This window comes from Lonchura striata, chromosome 29 (genome assembly GCF_050655825.1).
Source record: "Lonchura striata isolate lonStrDom1 chromosome 29, ASM5065582v1, whole genome shotgun sequence".
Taxonomy (NCBI): domain Eukaryota; kingdom Metazoa; phylum Chordata; class Aves; order Passeriformes; family Estrildidae; genus Lonchura; species Lonchura striata.
This window is the reverse complement of record NC_140731.1, coordinates 4,234,564-4,254,040: the sequence shown is the minus strand read 5'-3', so window position 1 is coordinate 4,254,040 and position 19,477 is coordinate 4,234,564. Positions and strand designations below refer to the sequence as shown.

Genomic DNA, 19,477 nt, shown 5'->3' with positions numbered 1-19,477 from the left:
GGGACACGGGGGACATTGGGATGGAGGAGGGGACAGGGTGGCACGGCGGGGGACACCGAGGGACGAGAGGGGACACCGGGAGAGGGAAGGGACACGGGATGGGGACAGCGGGGACCGAGCAGGGGACACCGGGGGACACCGGGGGACACTGGGGGACACCAGGGCAAACTGGGGGACACCGCGGGGACCCCGCGGGACATTGGGGGACATCCGAGGGACACCGGGGGACATCGGGGGGACACCGGGATGGGGAAGGGGACACCAGGGGACACCGGGATCACTGGGGGACACCGGGGAGGCAGCGGGGGACACTGGGAGACACCGGGGGGACACCGGGGGGACCCCGGGGCAAACTGGGGGATATCGGGGGGACCCCACGGGACACTGGGGGACATTCGAGGGACACCAGGGGACATCGGGGGGGACACCGGCATGGGGGAGGGGGCACCAGGGGACACCGGGGTCACCGTGGGACAGCGGGGGGACAGCGAGGGACACTGGGAGACACCCAAGGGACACCGGGGGGACCCCGGGGCAAACTGGGGGACACCGGGGGGACACTGGGGGACACTGGGGGGACCCCGGGGCAAACTGGGGGACACCGGGGGAACACCGGGGGACACCCGAGGGACACCGGGGAACACCGAGGCAAACTGGGGGACATCGGGGGAACACCGGGGGACACTGGGGGACATCTGAGGGACACCAGGGGACATCGGGGGGACACCGGGATGGGGAAGGGGACACCAGGGGACACCGGGGTCACCGTGGGACAGCGGGGGGACAGCGGGGGACATTGGGGGACATCCGAGGGACACCGCGGGACACCGGGGCAAACTGGGGGACATCGGGGGGACAGCGGGGGACACCGGGGGGACCCCGGGGCAAACTGGGGAAAATGGGGGGGACACCGGGGGACACTGGGGGACACCCGAGGGACACCGGGGAACACCGGGGCAAACTGGGGGACACCGGGGGGACAGCGGGGGACACTGGGGGACATCCGAGGGACACCAGGAAACATCGGGGGGACACCGGGATGGGGAAGGGGACCCCGGGGGACCCCGGACCTGCCCCGGGACCGCGGGCCGGGGCCGAGCGCGCGCCGTGGGCGGAGCCCCGGCACCGGCGGAGGGGGCGTGGCTTAGGCGGCACCGGCCAATCAGGTGCGTGGGGCTCGACCCGGCCCCGCCCCTTCCGCGATGGCGGCGCCCGGGTGCCACGTGGGGAACGGGGGGGGGCGGGAGGCAGAGAACGGGGACGGGGACGAGGAGGAGGAGGAGGAAGGGGAAGGGGAAGAGGAAGGGGAAGAGGAAGAAGAAGAGGAAGGGGAAGAGGAAGAGGAAGGGGAAGAGGAAGAGGACGAGGAAGATGAAGATGAAGAGGAGGGGGAGCAAGGAGAAGAAGCAGAGGCGGCGCTGCGGGCCGTGTTCCCCCGCGACCCCGAGCTCTTCGCCGAGCTCTTCCCGGAGCGGCGCCGGTTCCGGCTGTGCGGGCGCGTCCTGCACATCGCGGAGCACCACGGGCCGCGGCTCGGGCCCGCCGGGGCCGTCTGGGAGGCGGTGAGCGGCCCCGGGGGGCGGCACCGGGGGAATTCCGGGCGCGGCGGGGACATCCCGGGGGACACCGGGTGATGGGGATGCCGGGGATCCCGAGGGTACGGCGATGCCGGCGACACCGGGGAGCGGGAGGTGACATCCCGGCCGTACCGGGAGCGATGGCGCGGGGGGATTGGGGTGGCGGGGGATCCCGGCGGGGACCCACGCGCGACATCCCGGGGGTGGCAGGAGGGATGGGGGACCCCGAGAGAACGGAGTACCGGGGGTGAGGGGCTGTGACATCGCGGTGAGCACCGGGGTGGTGGGAGGCTACCGAGTGATGGGGGGGAACCCCGAGAGAACGGGGGCCACCGGAGGGGGTGGGGGCACCGGGAATGGGCACCTTGGGGGGCTACCGGGGACTGAGGTGTCCCGAACATCCCGGGGCACCGCGGTGGCGACGGGAGAACCGGGGTGGGGGGGGTCACCGGGGGTGGGGATGACCCTGGGGGCACGAGGAGAAGCGGCGGAGGCGGTTGGGGTTTGGGGGTGTCCCTGGGGTGGGTGGCGCACCCCGGACCCCCCCTGCGCCCCCCAGGCCCTGTCCCTGTGCCGCTTCCTGGGCGAGCGGAGCGTGGAGCTGGCGGGACGGCGAGTCCTGGAGCTGGGCGCCGGTACCGGCATCGTCGGCATCTTCGCTGCCATGCTGGGTGCGGGGGGACACCCGTGGGGCTGGGGGGACACCCGTGGGCGGGGGGACACCCGCGGGTGGGTGGGGACACCCATGGGTGGGGGGGATCCCCGTTCCCCCGCCCAGCAGAGAACTGGAAACCGCTGCGAGCAGCGCTGGAGGTGATTTGGGATTTGGGGGACCCCCGGGGGGTTACCCCCACGCCCCCCACACCCCCGCTTTGGACTCGGGGTTTGTTGGGGTCGGGGGGGATTTGGGGAGATCCTGTGGGGCTGAGCCGCACTCTGACTCCGGGATTTTTGGGATATGGAAGGGGGTTACTGGGATTTTGGGGTAGGGGGTTCACAGGGGGTGTTCCTCACTCTGTCTCAGGTTTTTCGGGATGTGGATGAGGTTTTATTGAGATTTTGGGGTGTGAGGTTTTACTGGGATTTGTGTTGGGGTCACAGGGGGTGTTCCTCACTGTGGCTCCAGGGTTTTTGGGATGTGGGTGAGGTTTTACTGGGATTTTGGGGTGGGAGGTTTTACTGGGATTTGGGGTGGGAGGTTTTACTGGGATTTGGGATGAGGGGTCCCAGGGCGTGTTCCTCATTCTGTCTCAGGTTTTTTTTGGGATATGGCGAGGCTTTACTGGGATTTGGGGTGGGAGTTTTTACTGGGATTTGTGTTGGGGTCACAGGAGGTGTTCCTCACTGTGGCTCAGGGTTTTATGGGATATGGGAAGGTTTTACTGGGATTTTGGGGTGGGAGTTTTTACTGGGATTTTGGGTTGGGGACACAGGGGGTGTTCCTCACTCCGGCTCAGGAGGTTTTACTGGGATTTTGGGGTTTTACTGGGATTTTGTTGGGGTCACAGGGGTTGTTCCTCACTCCGGCTCAGGCGGTTTTACTGGGATTTTGGGGTTTTACCGGGATTTTGGGGTGGGAGGTTATACCGGGATTGGGCTGGGGGTCCCGGGGGCACTCCCACAGCCTGGCCCCCGCCGAGCTGGGGGTGCCGGGGGTCGGTGCCCCGCTGAGGCCGGCCGCGCTGCCCGCAGGGGCGGAGGTGACCCTGACGGACCGGCCGGCGGCGCTGCCGCAGCTGCGGGAGAACGCGCGGCGGAACTTCCCGGTGGCGGCGGCGGCTCCGCGGGTGCGGGCGCTGCGCTGGGGCCGCGACCAGCGCCGCTTCGCCCCCAAATTCCACCTGGTGCTGGGCTCCGACATCGTCTACGACCCCCGCGCCTTCGCGCCGCTGCTCCGCACCCTCCGGTACCTGGTGGTGCCGCCGGCCCGGGCGCTGCTCAGCGCCCGCCCGCGCGGCGGCGACGCCGGTGCCGCCCGGTTCTTCGGGCGGCTGCTGCCGCCGTTCTTCGCCGTGCGGCGGCTGCGGCGGGAGCCCGACAGCGACATCGACATCTACGAGCTGAGCCCGCGGCGGGCGGCGGGCGGGGACCGGCCCCGGGAGCGCCCCCCGGGATGGGACGGGGATGAAATGGAGCCGGGGGGCTCCGCTCGGCGCTGTGCGTGATCTGGGGGGCTGCGGGGATTTGGGGAGGGGGGTGCGGCGCCGGGGATGGACAGGGCGGGGGGGGGGTCTGTGAGGTGCTGGGGGGGTTCTGAGGGTCTGGGGTCTGTGAGGACCAGGGGGTCTCTCTGAGGGTCTGGGGTCTGTGAGGTGCTGGGGGGGTTCTGAGGGTCTGGGGTCTGTGAGGACCAGGGGGTCTCTCTGAGGGTCTGGGGTCTGTGAGAGCTGGGGGAGCTCTGTGAGGGTCGGGGGGGTCTGAGGTTGTGCGGGGGTCTCTGAGGGTCTGGGGTCTATGAAGTTGGTGGGTCTGTGAGGGCTTGTGAGGGTCAGGGGTCTGTGAGGGTCAGGGGTCTCTGAGGTTGTGGGGGGTCTATGAGGGTCTGGGGTCTGTGAGAGCTGGGGGGGCTCTGTGAGGGTCAGGGGGGTCTGAGGTTGTGGGGGGTCTCTGAGGTTGGGGGGTCTGTGAGGGTCAGGGGTCTGTGAGGGTCAGGGGTCTCTGAGGTTGTGGGGGGTCTATGAGGTTGGGGGGTCTGTGGGGGTCTGGGGTCTCTGAGAGCTTGTGAGGGTTGGCAGGGTCAGGGGTCTGTGAGGGTCACGGGGGGTTGTGAGGGTCAGGGGTCTGTGAGAGCTGTGGGGTCTCTGTGAGGGTTGGGGGTCTCTGAGGTTGTGGGGGGTCTCTGAGGGTCTGGGGCCTGTAAGGCTGGGGGGGGTCTATGAGGCTCTGGGGTCTTGTGAGGGTCGGGGGTCTATAAGGGTGGGGGGCTCTGTGAGGGTTGGGGGGGTCTGAGGTTGTGGGGGGTTTGTGAAGGTCTGGGTCTGTAAGGCTGGGGGGGGTCTGTGAGGCTCTGGGGTCTTGTGAGGGTCTGGGGTCTGTGAGAGGGGGGTCTCTGTGAGGGTCGGGGCTCTATGAGGGTGTGGAGAGTTTTGTGGATGAGTGGCTTTGGGAGAAAGGACATGAGTACTGCAGTTAGTGAAGCAGCAGCTGAAAATTGCAGAGTGCAGCAATAGCGGATGTAGCAACAATATCCAACAATATCACACGTCCTTGGGTGAGCTGGTTCCCAACAGTAGAATGGTCAGCAAAAAGATAAATGTAAGGGAAAACAAAGCAAGCTTAGAAAACCCCAAAGGCGGGGTTGACCTGTTTTTAATACACCAATGAGGAGCCTAAATTTGCAATATGCATGAGCTTCATTATAACGGGTATAACTGTACCTGCGTGCCTGGAATAAACTGAGACTTGTTGACATTATAGAATGGACTTGTCTCCTGTCATTTTTCCACAAATGGTGACCTTGATGTGATTCCAGGCGCCACGGTGGAGTGATGAAAAAGAGTTCAGTGCTGAATTGAAACAGAGTGCACCGTGCCCCAGGTGACTGCAGAGGCAAGCCTGGCCGATACGTGCTGCCGACGACCTCGGAGGGCTGCAACAGCGCTGACAATATAGGTATGGAGAGGCAAGCAGCATATGATTTATTTACTGCATTCTTGCAGAAAAGGCAGATTAAAGGCATTGATTTGCAGAAAGACCTGCCAGGGTTGTTAGCATATGGGTATTCTAAGGGGTTCTTTGTAAATCCTCATACAGTACATGAGTTGTCTGAGTGGCGTAAGCTTGGGCATAAACTGTGGGAGGAAGTTTTAGATGATGATAAGACAGCCAAAAAGCTGGGAAAGTTGTGGAAGGTAGTCCAGAATGAGTTGTTGCAGCATCAGGCAGAAAAGAATGCAGCTGTAGAGGCAACTATGGCACTAGAGAAGAATAGAGGTTTTAGCAGGGATTGGTTGCCTGGTGTTTCCATGCCACCTGCTGTATCTACAGTGGAGTTGCCTCCATTGCCACCCGTGCCTGAGGACACGGAAACAGAGTCGCGTTGTGAGCCCACGGCTCCTCCAGCCCCCCCAGAACAGAGATCGCCAGTTTGTCAAAGTTTGTCTGCCAGTAAGCCGACCCCTAGGGCAGAGTCTGACCGAACAGAGGCTCTGGCCAGGGAACGGAGGGAAGTTTGGGCAACTCTGGCAAGAGAGGAGCTGGACAAAGGAGATGGGCAGGCTTTGGAACTAGCAGCAGAACTGGCTTGTCCTGTAATTTTTCAGCAGCAGGCAGGCGGAGGGTTAACAGCTCAGATTACACCCTTAGATTGGGAATTGTTGTCACAACTTCGAGCCACAGTGAGTCAATTTGGAGTTACTAGTGAACCGGCTAGGCAGATATTGGATTATGTTTGGAGTACTAATATATTGCTACCAGGAGATTGTAGAAGTCTTGCTAAGCTTATTTTCTCGCCACATCAGAGGCTTTTGTTTGGTGCACACTGGCAGGCAGAGGTTAATGAAGCTGTAGCTATACAAAGGCAGCCTGGAGATCCTCTTCATGGAGTAACTGTAGATGAATTGATGGGCTTAGGACCATATTTTCGCACTGAGGCACAAGCTATGCTAGGACCTGAGAAGTGTCGAGAGGCAATGCGACTAGCTCGAAGGGCTGTAGATAAGGTGAAAGACCCGGGAGGTTTGCCAGCGTATATGGGAATTAAACAAGGAAGGGATGAGACTTTTGGAGCATTTATTGATAAGGCAGCGGCAGCAATAGAGAGAGCTGGAGTGCCTGAGTTTATGCGTGGATCATTGTTGAAGCAGTGTGCTTTGCAAAATTGTAATGCTTCTACAAGAAGTGTGTTAAACACATTAGGAGCTAATTGGACTATAGAAGATGCATTAGAGAGGATGGCTAATATACCAACAGGGCAACAGGCATTTTTAATTAAAGCTATTAAAGAGCTGGGGGAGGAGTTAAAAAAGCAGGCAAAAGCTTCACAGACACAGGTGTTAGCTGCTCTTGCACCCCTCCAAGCGTCAGTAGCAACCCAGGGAAATGTTTACGGCAGCCGTATGAGATGTTTCCGATGTGGAGGGACAGGACACGTTCGGCGAGAATGCTCTGCTGCTGGAATATGGTGTCCTAAGTGCAAATCGGATACTCATAACATTGCTGCCTGTAAGAGGAGACCGGGAAACGCCCGAAACAGCGTGAACAAGAGCAGCCGCGCTCCGACACAAATAGCTGCTCCAGCTTGTCCAACAGGACACCTTGCGTCCAGCCACAAGAGAGAGCCTCGGGATGGACTTGGCAGCCGCAGTAGAAGTGACTTTAATGACACCACAGCCGCAGAAGATCCCCACTGGAGTTAATGGACCTATTATAATAGAGGGCAGGACAATGGGAGCTTTGTTATTGGGAAGATCATCGGCCTCTATGCTTGGATTGTTTGTGCTGCCTGGTGTCATTGATGCAGACTATACTGGTGAAATTATGATTATGGTTCATACTCCATTTCCTCCTATTCGGATTAATAAAGGACAAAGGATTGCTCAATTAGTTCCTCTGGAGCAAGTTACTAAAGCTGTATTCTCACGGAAGAGCCGTGGGGGAGATGGATTTGGATCTACAGGAGGCTTGACTCTATTAACTCTGGATCTGAATGACAGGCCAAGAAAAGAGGTTTTGTTGGAATATAAGGGACAAAAATGTATGCTTACAGGTTTGCTGGACACGGGTGCTGATTCAAGTATTATTGCACCACAGTGTTGGCCTGCACATTGGCCTTTACAGCCAGCTGCTACAGCAGTAACAGGAGTTGGAGGTTTAACTCTTGCAAGTCGCTCGCCACCTCTTACTGTTTCAATAGATGGTAAAGCCATAAAGGCAATATTTTCTGTTGTTCAATTACCACCCACGGTGCAATGCCTAGTTGGGCGAGACATTTTAACACAGTTAGGGGTTGTCCTGACAAATGAGCACCCTTTGGGATAATAGCCATTGCTTGGACTTTCCCGATTCCCATAATTTGGAAAAGTGATGAGCCTATATGGGTAGAGCAATGGCCTTTGAAAAGGGAAAGTCTGCAACATGCTCATGCCTTGGTTACTGAACAATATCAACAAGGGCATCTGAAATTGTCTATGAGTTTTTGGAATACCCCTATCTTTGTGATAAAGAAAAAGTCAGGGAAATATCGCTTTCTACATGATTTACGAGAGGATAATAAACAGATGGAGCCAATGGGTGCACTACAGCCAGGTCTGCCTAACCCAGCAATGTTACCTGAAGGATGGCCTCTATTGATAATAGACCTCAAAGATTGCTTTTTTACAATAGCTTTGCATGACAGGGATACAAAGCGCTTTGCATTTACCTTGCCAGCTCTGAATAAAGTCCAGATCGATAATTTAAATAGACAGTTTTGCCTCAGGGGATGCACAACAGCCACCCTTTGTGTCAACTTTACGTAGATTCTGCATTACAACCATTGAGGCAACAGTGGCCACAGGCAATTATTTACCATTATGTGGATGATATTTTAATTGCTCAACCTAAGTCATTTACGAGTCAACAGGTTAAGCATGTACAAAATTTGCTGGGACGTTTTAAGCTTGTTGTGGCCCCAGAGAAAATACAGTTAACTCCTCCTTGGAAATACCTGGGATGGACATTGTCTCAAAGCTTGGTAACGCCTCAGAAATTAGAACTGAAAACACAAATTGTTACTTTAAACGATGCTCAAAAATTGCTAGGTGATTTACAATGGCTTAAACCTACAGTGGGACTTCTGAATGAACAGTTGGATTCTCTTAGACCCTCGTTGAAGGGCACAGACCCAACGACACCAGTGACCCTTAATCCTCAGCAGAAAAGAACTCTTCAGCAAATTACAGACTGTGTGGTTCAGGGTCGGGTACATCGACGAATACTGAGAATCCCGCTTAATCTCATTATATGGTGTGGTGAAAAACATTTGCTGGGGGCTTTAACCCAACTAGAAACAAAAACAGGGGACATCAGGGTGTTGGAATGGCTATCCCCTCCACTTCAGCAAACAAAGACTTTAATTCAAAAAATTGAACTGTTAGCAGCTTTGGTAAAACAGGGTCGTGAGAGAATTTTGCAGCTTGATGGGTGAGAGACTGAATTAATACAACTTCCTATGAAAAAGGACTCTTTACAATGGTATTTGGTCAATAGTGAAGAGCTGCAGGAAGCTCTGCTAGGAGTAGGAGGTGCTGTCATAACTGAAAGTATTAAAAATCCTCCATTGCAGTGGATTGGAAAACTGAGCTGGAGAAAAGGAGCCGATTCCTGGTGCAATAACGGCATACACAGATGCAGGGAAGAGGTCAAGAACAGCAGCAATTACGTGGCAGGAGCAGGGAGTCTGGAATCATGAAATTCTTACTGCAAATGACTCAGATACCCTTCAGACCTTGGAGTTAGCAGCTGTGGTTTGGGCTCTAACAGTCCTGAAGGGGCCTTTGAATATTGTTACAGATTCCTTGTATGTAGTTGGTGTTGTGGAAAGAATAGAAGATGCTGCTATCAAGGAAATACAAAACCAGAGACTGTTTGAACTGTTCATACAACTTCAAAAAGCAGTAAAAATCCGAGAACATCCTTATGCTATCACCCACATAAGAAGTCAGAAATGGGAGATTGGCTTGGGAGAGGGTAATGCTCGGGCAGATAAGCTCGTCACAGTGACTCAAACTTCTCCTTTATCAGGGCAAATGCTTGCTAGGGAGGCACATTCTATGTTTCATCAGAATGCAAAAGGGTTACAACGGGAATTTGGAATATCCCATGCAGATGCCACTGCTATAGTGAGAGCTTGTCCTATCTGTAGTCATCATAATGGGGGTCATGGCATGGGATGGGGAGTTAACCCACGAGGTCTTTCATCTAATGAGCTCTGGCAGATGGATGTTACTCATGTAAATAGCTTTGGTCTTCTGAAATATGTTCATGTTACTATAGATACATATAGTAAATATATCTGGGCAATGGCTCAAGCTGGAGAAAAAGCATTACATGTTATAAGGCATTTGTGTAGTTGTTTTGCAGTAATGGGAGTGCCAAAGCAGATCAAGACAGACAATGGTCCTGCATACATTGGTGGCAGGGTGAATAGATTTTTAAAATCATGGGGGATTAAGCACATTACAGGAATAGCACATTCTCCCACTGGGCAAACAATCGTAGAAAGGGCAAATGGAACTTTGAAGAGATACTTGGAAAAACATAGAGAGATTGGAGTTGTTCAGGAAAGGCTAATGAAGGTGCTCTTTGTTCTTAATAATTTGTGTGTATTTGGGGATTCGGAGGCACCACCTGCAATGGTACATTATGGACAAAAAAGGGACAAATTGTACATGGGACAAAAAAGAGATGAGTAAAAAAGGGCAAGGAAGTATGGGTCAGGTATAGGGACCCTAAAACAGGTATTTGGCAGAACCCAGCAAAGGTCCTCTATTGGGGAAGGGGATATCTTTGTGTTTGCACCCTACAGGTTCACTCTGGGTGCTCTGGATGATTCATCTCGCAGACCCCTGACGGATCAGGACCAGAGGAGAATTAAAGAGAAGCTGATTTGCATAGTGGAACCCATTCTTCAAGAGATAAGAGGACTTTCCCCAGTGATCGATCAACTTTTGCCTTCAGAGTCAACTTTTCTGGCAATTGTTACGAGTATTGAAGCTTTACAGACTGTTCATATTCCGGGACCAAAGAATCCTGAGTGCCTTGGTTGTGGGAGTTTTAATTGTAACAGTTGGGTTGCTTTTATTTGTGGGAGTAGTAGAAAAACGTACTGGGAAGACAAGTATTTTTGAAACGACATTTTTGGTGTAAAAATCGTGACTTTCAAGCACAGGGAGAGACTTGGCAGAAAGATTTAATACGAGAGACAGGCTTAGGAGTTGCTTTAGCTTTGCAGTTATTTGAAGTGCCAGAACAAAAGATACTAGCTTTTTATAGATGGGAAGCAGAACATGTGGGTTAATTAGGCAAGCAAATTCAAAAACTTTATCAACAAGGTGCCAAAAGCAGGTGAAAGTGTCTATAAGATCTTATTTAGGAAGACCAGTAGTAGGAAATCCAGACATAGAGTTAGATAGGCTTATTGAAAATGTGCAGGCATTGAAATTAAAATCCAAGAGGAAGAAATCATGAGGGTGATGAGGTGGATAATCTGTCTTGTTCTTTTGATTAATCTTTGTTGTGGACTAATGCAATTTAATCAGCCCAGAGAAAATATTTGGCTAACATTCTAATCAATGAGCTTGGGAGGAGTGACAAATCCATTTCGTACCTGCCTAACAGGTGTTCCTGTCTGGAGACCAGAGGAATTTTGTGGGTTGGTAAAGGATCAAACACTTTGCAAGAATTTTGCAAAAGTGAAAGGGCCAGACAAGAATATTGATTACACAGGAGCTCAAAGAGATGGCTACAGGCAATGTTTGTTGGTACTGTCACTTAAAGAACCATTGCAATCTCCACCAGAGGAATTAGATCTCTTTGGAAGTGCCAATGCTAGTTTAGGGAATGTTTCGACAGGAGGATGGTTTAGCTTTGTTCCATTGAATTTGCAGAATTTAAATAATCCAAGAGACAAATGGGCTTCTCTGGACTCTTCACTGGACTCAGGTAGGGTAGCATCACAGTTATATTCCAACTGTGATGGTTCCAAGATAACCAAACCCTTAAGGTTGCCAAAGGGTGTGTTTTTGATCTGTGGAGATAGAGCTTGGAATGGAATGCCGGTAAAACCACAAGGGGGACCCTGTTACCTAGGAAAACTAGCGCTGTTCCATCCTAATATGCCCTTGCTAATGCAATGGGACAGGCTAGGGAAGACAAGGAAAAGACGTGATGTGCATGACTTAGAATGTGATCAGGTTGGACAACCTCAATTTTGGAGTATTTTGAAACAAATAATAGTAGCAACCCTGTTATCAGGAGGAGCTGCCAGAAAGGCTATGGTTTTAGCTAAACAATTAAAATGCTGGGCTAAAGATGGACTTAATAAAACATCAGAGGTTTTAGCCATGCTTGCTATGGATGTACAAAGTGTAAATCATGCAGTACTGCAGAACAGCGCAGTTGATTTTTTATTATTGGCCCATGGACATGGACGTGAGGAATTTGAAGGAATGTGTTGCATGAATCTCTCTGATCATTCTGTATCAATACATGCTAAGATTAAAGAACTACAACAGGGCCTTCATCAATTAAAAGAGGAAGATGGTCTGGGGATAGAAGAATGGCTTAAAAGCTTAGGGATCGGTCCTTGGCTAAGAACTTTTATTATGAATGCAGTGGGAATCTTGATTGTTGTTTTACTGCTCTTGCTGATCTTGCCCTGCCTGTTTAGCTGCCTGCAGAGGCTGGTATGATTCAAAAGATGTGGACAACTAATTTAATGGTTCAAAACAGAAACAGGGGAAGTGTGGAGAGTTTTGTGGATGAGTGGCTTTGGGAGAAAGGACATGAGTACTGCAGTTAGTGAAGCAGCAGCTGAAAATTGCAGAGTGCAGCAATAGCGGATGTAGCAACAATATCCAACAATATCACACGTCCTTGGGTGAGCTGGTTCCCAACAGTAGAATGGTCAGCAAAGAGATAAATGTAAGGGAAAACAAAGTAGGCATAGAAAGCCCCAAAGGCGGGGTTGACCCTTTTAGAGACACCAATGAGGAGCCTAAATTTGCAATATGCATGAGCTTCATTATAACGGGTATAACTGTACCTGCGTGCCTGGAATAAACGGAGACTTGTTGACATTATAGAATGGGCTTGTCTCCCGTCATTTGCCACGAGGGTGGGGGGTCTGTGAGGGTCTGGGGGGGTCTGTGAGGGTCTGGGGTCTGTAAGGCTGGGGGGGGTCTATGAGGCTCTGGGGTCTTGTGAGGGTCTGGGGTCTGTCAGGGTGGGGGGGTCTGAGGTTGTGGGGGGGTCTCTGAGGTTGTGGGGTCTATGAGGGTGGGGGGCTCTGTGAAGGTCTGGGGGGGTCTGTGAGGGTCAGGGGTCTATAAGGGTGGGGGGCTCTGAGGGTCAGGAAGGGTCAGGGGTCTCTCAGGTGTGGGGGGGTCTGAGGGTCGGAGGCTTTGTGAGGGTCAGGGGTCTGTGAGGGTCGGGGGGGTTGTGAGGGTCAGGGGTCTCTGAGGCTGGGGTCTGTGAGGTTTGGGGGTCTCTGAGGCTGGGGTCTGTGAGGTTTGGGGGTCTCTGAGGTTGGGGTCTGTGAGGTTTGGGGGTCTCTGAGGTTGGGGTCTGTGTGGGTCAGGGGTCTGTGAAGCTGGGGGGATCTGTGGGGGTCTCTGGGGTTGGGGTCTGTAGGGGTCAGGGGTCTCTGAGGCTGGGGTCTGTGAGGTTTGGGGGTCTCTGAGGCTGGGGTCCGTGTGGGTCAGGGGTCTCTGAGGCTGGGGGTCCCTGGGGGTCTCTGGGGTTGGGGTCTGTAGGGGTCAGGGGTCTCTGAGGCTGGGGTCTCTGAGGCTGGGGTCCGTGTGGGTCAGGGGTCTCTGAGGCTGGGGGTCCCTGGGGGTCTCTGGGGGTCTCTGGGGTTGGGGTCTGAAGGTGTGGGGGTCTCTGTGTGGGTCAGGGGTCTCTCGGGTTGGGGTCTGTGAGGTTTGGGGGTCTCTCGGGTCCGGGGGGGTTTGGGCCGGGCACTTGGCGCTCCCCCCTCCCCAAATTCCGCTCAGCCAATCCCGGGGCTCAGCGTGACGTCACACAGCGCGGCAGCCAATCGCGGCCCCGCGTTATGACCCCTCCCGGCTCCCGTAGCGCGGGGCGGTCGCGGCGCGCCGGTAGTGACGTCACGGGCGCGCCGCGACCGGGCCGGGCCGGGCCGGGCCGGGATGCAGCGGGCGGCGCTGGGCGCGCTCGGGGCGGCGCGGGTGAGCACTGGGGACCGCGGGGACCGCGGGACACCCGGCCCCAGGACCACCGGGACCCCCCAGCCCCGGGACCACCGGGACCTCCCCCCCGGGACCACCGGGAACCGCGGGAACCCCAGCCCCGGGACCACCGGGACCCCCAACCCAGGGACCACCGGGGACCGCGGGACACCCAGCCCTGGGACCACCGGGACCTCCCCCCCGGGACCACCGGGAACGGCGGGACACCCAGCCCCAGGACCACCGGGACCCCCGACCCAGGGACCACCGGGAACCGCGGGATCCTCGCCCCGGGACCCCTGGGACCTCCACCCCGGAACCCCCGGGACCCCCGCCCCGGGACCACCGGGAAGCCCAGCCCTTGGGACCGCCGGGAATCGCGGGATCACCGGGAACCCCCATCCCGGGACCCCCGGGAACTTTGCTCCGGGACCCCCATCCCGGGACCCCCCGGCTCTCCCCGAGCGGCCCCGCTCTGCCCTTCCCCTCCCCGCTCCGGTGCCCCCCGGTGCCCATCCCCGTCCCGGGACCCCTCTCGGGACCCGCCCCCGGTCCGGCCCGGCTCGGGGTGCCGGTGCCGGTGCCGTGACCGCCGGTGTCCCGCAGGCCGCCCCGCGGCGCTGGCTGAGCGCGGCGCCGCCGGCGCTGCGGGAGCTGCGGGAGCTGCGGGCGCGCACCGGGCAGCCGGTGCTGCGCTGCCGGGAGGCGCTGCAGCGGGCGGGCGGCGACCTGCGGCAGGTGGGCACCGGGGGGAACGGGGGCGGGACCGGGGGGCACCGGGGGGATACAGGCGAGAACCGGGGAGGGAACGGGGGTGAGACCGAGGGGAACGGGAGCAGCACCTGGGGGGCACCGTGGGGAAACGGGGGTGGGACTGGGGGGCACCGGGAGGCACCAGGGGGAACAGGGGCAGGACCAGGGGGGAACGGGGTTGGGACCGATGGGGGACCGGGGGGCACCGGGGGGGGACGGGGGTGGGACCGAGAGGAACAGGGGCAGAACCTGGGGGGCACCGGGGGGAACGGGGGCAGGACCGGGGGGGAACGGGGGCGGGACCGATGGGGCACCGGGGGTGGGACCGGGGGGCACCGGGAGGGGACTCAGCACCCGGGGGGAGAGTGAGGGGGTGGGGAGCGGGGGGATGAGCCCGGGGGGGCTCCGGGGGTCCCCGGGCGGGGGGATGGCCACGAGCTCGGGGCTGGTCTGTGCCACCCCCCGTGTGTCCCCCCCGGTCAGGGACAGGGACAGCCAGCAGTGACCCTGTCAGTGTGACAGGGACAGCCAGCAGTGACCCTGTCACTGACAGGGACAGCCAGCAGTGACACTGTCAGTGTGACAGGGACAGCCAGCAGTGACCCTGTCACTGACAGGGACAGCTGCAGTGACACTGTCAGTGTGACAGGGACAGCCGCAGTGACACTGTCAGTGTGACAGGGACAGCCAGCAGTGACACTGTCAGTGTGACAGGGACAGCCGCAGTGACACTGTCTGGGATGGGGACAGCCAGCAGTGACCCTGTCAGTGTGACAGGGACAGCCGGCAGTGACACTGTCAGTGTGACAGGGACAGCCAGCAGTTATACTGTCAGTGTGACAGGGACAGCCAGCAGTGACACTGTGAGTGACAGGGACAGCCAGCAGTGACCCTGTCAGTGTGACAGGGACAGCCGCAGTGACACTGTCTGGGATGGGGACAGCCGCAGTGACCCTGTCAGTGTGACAGGGACAGCCAGCAGTGACACTGTCAGTGTGACAGGGACAGCCAGCAGTGACACTGTCACTGACAGGGGACAGCCAGCAGTGACACTGTCACTGACAGGGACAGCCGGCAGTGACACTGTCTGGGATGGGGACAGCCAGCAGTGACACTGTCACTGACAGGGACAGCCAGCAGTGACACTGTCAGTGTGACAGGGACAGCCAGCAGTGACACTGTCACTGTCAGGGACAGCCAGCAGTGACACTGTCAGTGTGACAGGGGACAGCCGGCAGTGACACTGTCAGTGTGACAGGGACAGCCGGCAGTGACACTGTCACTGACAGGGACAGCCGGCAGTGACACTGTCAGTGTGACAGGGACAGCCGGCAGTGACACTGTCACTGACAGGGACAGCCAGCAGTGACACTGTCAGTGTGACAGGGACAGCCAGCAGTGACACTGTCACTGACAGGGACAGCCAGCAGTGACACTGTCAGTGCTGGGGGACACTGGGGTGGCTCTGTCACTGACAGGGATACCGAGGTGGCTCTGTCAGGGTTGGGGACACCGAGCTGACCCTGTCACTGATGGGGACATTGGGGTGACCCTATCATGACAGAGGACACCGAGGTGACCATGTCACCGATGGGGACACCGAGCTGACCCTGTCAGTAACAGAGAACACTGGGGTGACCCCGTCAGTGACAGAGGACACCGAGGTGACCCCGCCAGCCCTGGGGACACCGAGGTGACCCTGTCAGTGATGGGGACACCGAGGTGACCCCTGTCCCCCTGTCCCCAGGCCGAGGCCTGGCTCGAGGCCGAGTCGCGCCGCCAGGGCTGGGCGCGCGCCGCGGCCCCGGGGGCTGCCCGGGCCCGGGAGGGGCTCGTGGGGGTCCTGAGCGAGGGCTCGGCCGCCGTCATGGTGGAGGTGAGTGCCGGGGGCTGCGGGGGTCCCCCCGGGGGTCCCCGTGCCCCCAGGGTCACCGTGTCCCCCCCCAGGTGGGCTGCGAGACAGATTTCGTGGCGAGGACCCCCGACTTCCAGCGGCTGGTGGAGATGGCGGCCAGGGGGGTCCTGGAGCACTGCCAGGGGGCCTCGGGCACCAAGGTGGGTGCCAGGGGGGCTCTGGGGCTCCGAGCACCAAGGTGGGTGCCAGGGGGGCTCTGGGGCTCCGAGCACCAAGGTGGGTGCCAGGGGGGCTCTGGGGATCCGGGGCGTTCTGGGACTGGGGGTGGCACAGATGGTGTTGGGTTCTTGGGGGTGCCGGGGTGCCTGGAGTGTTGGGGCAGGTTTGGGGGTGTTTGGGTAGGTTTTGGGGGTGCTTGGGGCGTTGGGGCAGGGTTTGGGGAGGTTGTGGGGGTGGCTGGGGGAGGGTTGGGGTGCCAGGTTGTTGGGGCAGGGTTTGGGGGTGTTTGGGCAGGGTTTGGGGGTTTTGGGGGCGTTTGGGGAGGTTTTGGGGGTGTTGGGCAGGGTTTGGGGAGGGTTTGGGGGTGTTGGGGCAGGGCTTGGGGGTGGCTGGGGCAGGTTTGGGGTGCCAGGCTGCTGGGGCAGGGTTTGGGGGTTTTGGGGGTGTTTGGGGAGGTTTTGGGGGTGTTGGGTCAGGGCTTGGGGGTGGCTGGGGCAGGTTTGGGGTGCCAGGCTGTCGGGGTCCCCCAGCTCCTGCTGCGGGAGGAGGAGCTGGCCCAGGTGCGGGCAGGGCACGGGGGGGACCTGCTGAGCGACCACCTGGCACTGGCCATGGGTGAGTGGGGACGCCGTGCCCCTCCCAGTACATCCCAGTACATCCCAGTGCCCCTCCGTGCCCATCCCCCTCTGCCCAGTGTCTGTCTCAGCACTCCCAGTCTGCCCAGTGCCCTGTCTGTGCAATCCCAGTTTGTCTCTTTGTCCTTTATGTCCCAAAGTTCCCTGAACCCCAACCCCGGTGATGCCCCCAGTGCCCATCCCAGTGCCCCCAGTGCCCCTCCCCAGTGCCCACCCCAGTGCCCCAGTCCCCCCAGTGCCCATCCCAGTCTCCCCAGTGCCCATCCCAGTGCCCCCAGCCCCTGTCCCAGTACCCCTCCCCAGTACTCCCAGAACCTGTTCCAGTGCCCCCAGAACCTGTCCCAGCGCCCCCAGTCCTTCCCCAGCGCCCCCAGTCCTTCCCCAGCGCCCCCAGTCCCTTCCCCAGTGCCCCCAGTGCCTGTCCCAGTACCCCCAGTCCCTCCCCAGCGCCCCCAGTCCCTCCCCAGCACCCTCAGTCCCTTCCCCAGTACCCCCAGTGCCTGTCCCAGTGCCCCCAGTGCCTGTCCCAGTGCCCCTCCCCAGTGCCCTCAGTCCCTCCCCAGCACCCCCAGTCCCTCCCCAGTGCCCCCAGTGTCCCTCCCCAGTGCCCCAGTCCCTGTCCCAGTGCCCCAGTCCCTGTCCCAGTGTCCCCAGTCACTGTCCCAGTACCCCCAGAACCTGTCCCAGTTTCCCCAGTGACCCCAGTCCCCATCCCACTGCCCCCAGTCCCTCCCCGGTGCCCCTCCCCAGTGTCCCCAGTCCTTGTCCCAGTGTGCCCAGTGCCTGTCCCAGTGCCCCCAGTGCCCATCCCAGTGCCCCCAGAACCTGTCCCAGTTTCCCCAGTGACCCCAGTCCCCATCCCACTGCCCCCAGTCCCTCCCCAGCACCCCCAGTCCTATCCCAGTGTCCCTCCCCAGTGCCCCCAGTCCCTGTCCCAGTGCCCCCAGTGTCCCTCCCCAGCACCCCCAGTCCCGGTGCCATCCCCTGGGCCGGGCAGACCCCCGGGGTGCTGGTCAGGGCTCTCCAGGACCCTTTTGGGGGGGGGGTTCTGCTCTCCGGGACGGCTCCATGGTCACCCCCAGCCCCATTTTTGGGGGTGCCGATGGTGACCCCCCCCCTTTGCGCCCCCCAGGCCGGCTGGGCGAGCGGCTGTCGCTGCGCCGGGCCGGGTGGCTGCGCGCCCCCGGGGGCTTCGTGGCCACCTACGCCCACGGCTGGGTGCCCCCCGGGCCCGCCGTGGCCATGGGCACCTACGGGGCGCTGGTGGCCTGCGGGGGGCCGGGCCCGGGGCCGCCCTCGGCCGAGCTGCGGGAGCTGGGGCGCAGGGTGGCCCAGCAGGTGGTGGGCATGGCCCCCACGGCGCTGGGCACCCCCGAGGACGAGCTGGGCGGCGACGCGGAGCCGCGGCTGCTGGCACAGGGCACCCTCCTGGAGCCCGGCGTGCCCCTGGGCCGCTACCTGCGCCAGCACGGCGGGCTGCGGGTCTGGGACTTCCTGCGCTTCCAGTGCGGGGAGCAGCCCCCCCCGGACAGCCCCCCGGCCTGATTCGGGGGGTTCGGCCCCCGGGGACACCCCCACACCCACCCCACCCACCGCCCGTGCGCCCCGCGCCAGGCTGGGGCAGCGCCAGCCTCCCCACGGGTCTGGGGGTGAGGCTGAATAAAGTGCAGAGGAACCTGCCCAGGTGTGGAGTGGGGACCCCTACACCCCCACCCTGCACCCCCAAATCCCCTCCTGACTCCCACAGAGCCCCAGATCCCAATGGGGGGCAGGGCTGAGGGTGTGGGGCGCCCCTGTCCCGTCCCTGACACCCCCCGGGTGGGTCTGGGGGGTCCCAAGGGACAAGGGAGAGGTGGGGATGGGGGGCAGGGGGAGGTGGGACAGGGGGAGCAGGTGGGGGGACAAGGGGTGCCCCAGGTAGGGGGGTGAGGGACAGGGGTGCAGGTGGGGACAGGTGAGGGGACAGGGGGTGCCCCAGGTGGGGAAATGGGGGAGCAGGTGGGACAGGTGGGGGACATGGAGAACAGGTGGGGGACAGGGGGTGTCCCAGGTGGGGGACAGTGGGACAGGTGAGGGGACGTGGAGAACAGGTGGGGACAGGGGGGCGCCCCAGGTGGGGGGACAGGGGTGCAGGTGGGGGAATGGGGGAGCAGGTGGGACAGATGGGGGACATGGGGACAGGGGGGCGCCCCAGGTGGGAGGACAGGGGGCAGGTAGGGGGACAAGGGGTGCCCCAGGGGGGGACATGGGGGGACAGATGAGACAGGTGGGGGACAGGGGAGCAGGTGGGATATGGGGAACATTTGGGGGACAGGGGGTGCCCCAGGTGGTGACATGGGGCAGGTGGGGATGGGGGAAGAGGTGGGACAGGTGGGGGGACAGGGGAGCAGGTGGGACAGGTGGGGGACATGGAGAACAGGTGGGGGGACAGGGGGTGCCTCAGGTGGGGACATGGGGACCAGGTGGGACATGGAGAACAGGTGGGGGACGGGATGTCCCAGGTGGGGGGACAGGTGGGGGACATGGAGAACAGGTGGGGACAGCGGGACA

General features: G+C 59.5%; 2 protein-coding genes across 4 annotated transcripts; both read left to right on the top strand.

Annotated features, from left to right (window-relative positions):
- The first annotated feature begins 1,166 nt into the window (after window positions 1-1,166).
- On the top strand, window positions 1,167-12,363 carry LOC144247553 (EEF1A lysine methyltransferase 3). Of its 2 annotated transcripts, XR_014950408.1 has the most exons (5): window positions 1,178-1,562; window positions 2,137-2,248; window positions 3,270-3,734; window positions 5,050-5,189; window positions 10,084-12,363. XR_014950408.1 is itself a non-coding variant. In XM_085562989.1 (4 exons), the coding sequence occupies exons 1-4, from the start codon at window positions 1,203-1,205 to the stop codon at window positions 5,064-5,066; spliced, it is 954 nt and encodes a 317-aa protein (XP_085419115.1). In that variant the 5' UTR covers window positions 1,167-1,202; the 3' UTR covers window positions 5,067-12,363. The 2 variants fall into 2 exon arrangements, 1 of the variants encoding a protein (XP_085419115.1); XM_085562989.1 differs by having other exon boundaries at window positions 1,167-1,562; window positions 5,050-12,363.
- A 1,054-nt stretch (window positions 12,364-13,417) lies between these two features.
- TSFM (Ts translation elongation factor, mitochondrial) lies at window positions 13,418-18,606 on the top strand. 2 transcript variants are annotated; one of them, XM_085562984.1, is made up of 6 exons: window positions 13,418-13,465; window positions 14,072-14,203; window positions 15,966-16,094; window positions 16,166-16,273; window positions 16,823-16,907; window positions 18,060-18,606. In XM_085562984.1, exons 1-6 carry the CDS (start codon window positions 13,427-13,429, stop codon window positions 18,470-18,472), a joined length of 906 nt encoding a protein of 301 aa, XP_085419110.1. In that variant the 5' UTR covers window positions 13,418-13,426; the 3' UTR covers window positions 18,473-18,606. The 2 variants fall into 2 exon arrangements, with proteins under 2 accessions (XP_085419110.1, XP_085419109.1); XM_085562983.1 differs by lacking the exon at window positions 18,060-18,606 and having other exon boundaries at window positions 16,823-17,844.
- Window positions 18,607-19,477: the final 871 nt, after the last annotated feature.

Bases quoted from the DNA above. Each gene is read 5' to 3' on its own strand.
- TSFM (XM_085562983.1), top strand. From the start codon at position 13,427: ATGCAGCGGGCGGCGCTGGGCGCGCTCGGGGCGGCGCGG. The intron at 13,466-14,071 runs GTGAGCACTGGG...GGTGTCCCGCAG, and splicing joins GCGCGCTCGGGGCGGCGCGG to GCCGCCCCGCGGCGCTGGCT. The intron at 16,095-16,165 runs GTGAGTGCCGGG...GTCCCCCCCCAG, and splicing joins CGGCCGCCGTCATGGTGGAG to GTGGGCTGCGAGACAGATTT.
- LOC144247553 (XM_085562989.1), top strand. From the start codon at position 1,203: ATGGCGGCGCCCGGGTGCCACGTGGGGAACGGGGGGGGGCGGGAGGCA. The intron at 1,563-2,136 runs GTGAGCGGCCCC...TGCGCCCCCCAG, and splicing joins CCGGGGCCGTCTGGGAGGCG to GCCCTGTCCCTGTGCCGCTT. The intron at 2,249-3,269 runs GTGCGGGGGGAC...CGCTGCCCGCAG, and splicing joins CATCTTCGCTGCCATGCTGG to GGGCGGAGGTGACCCTGACG.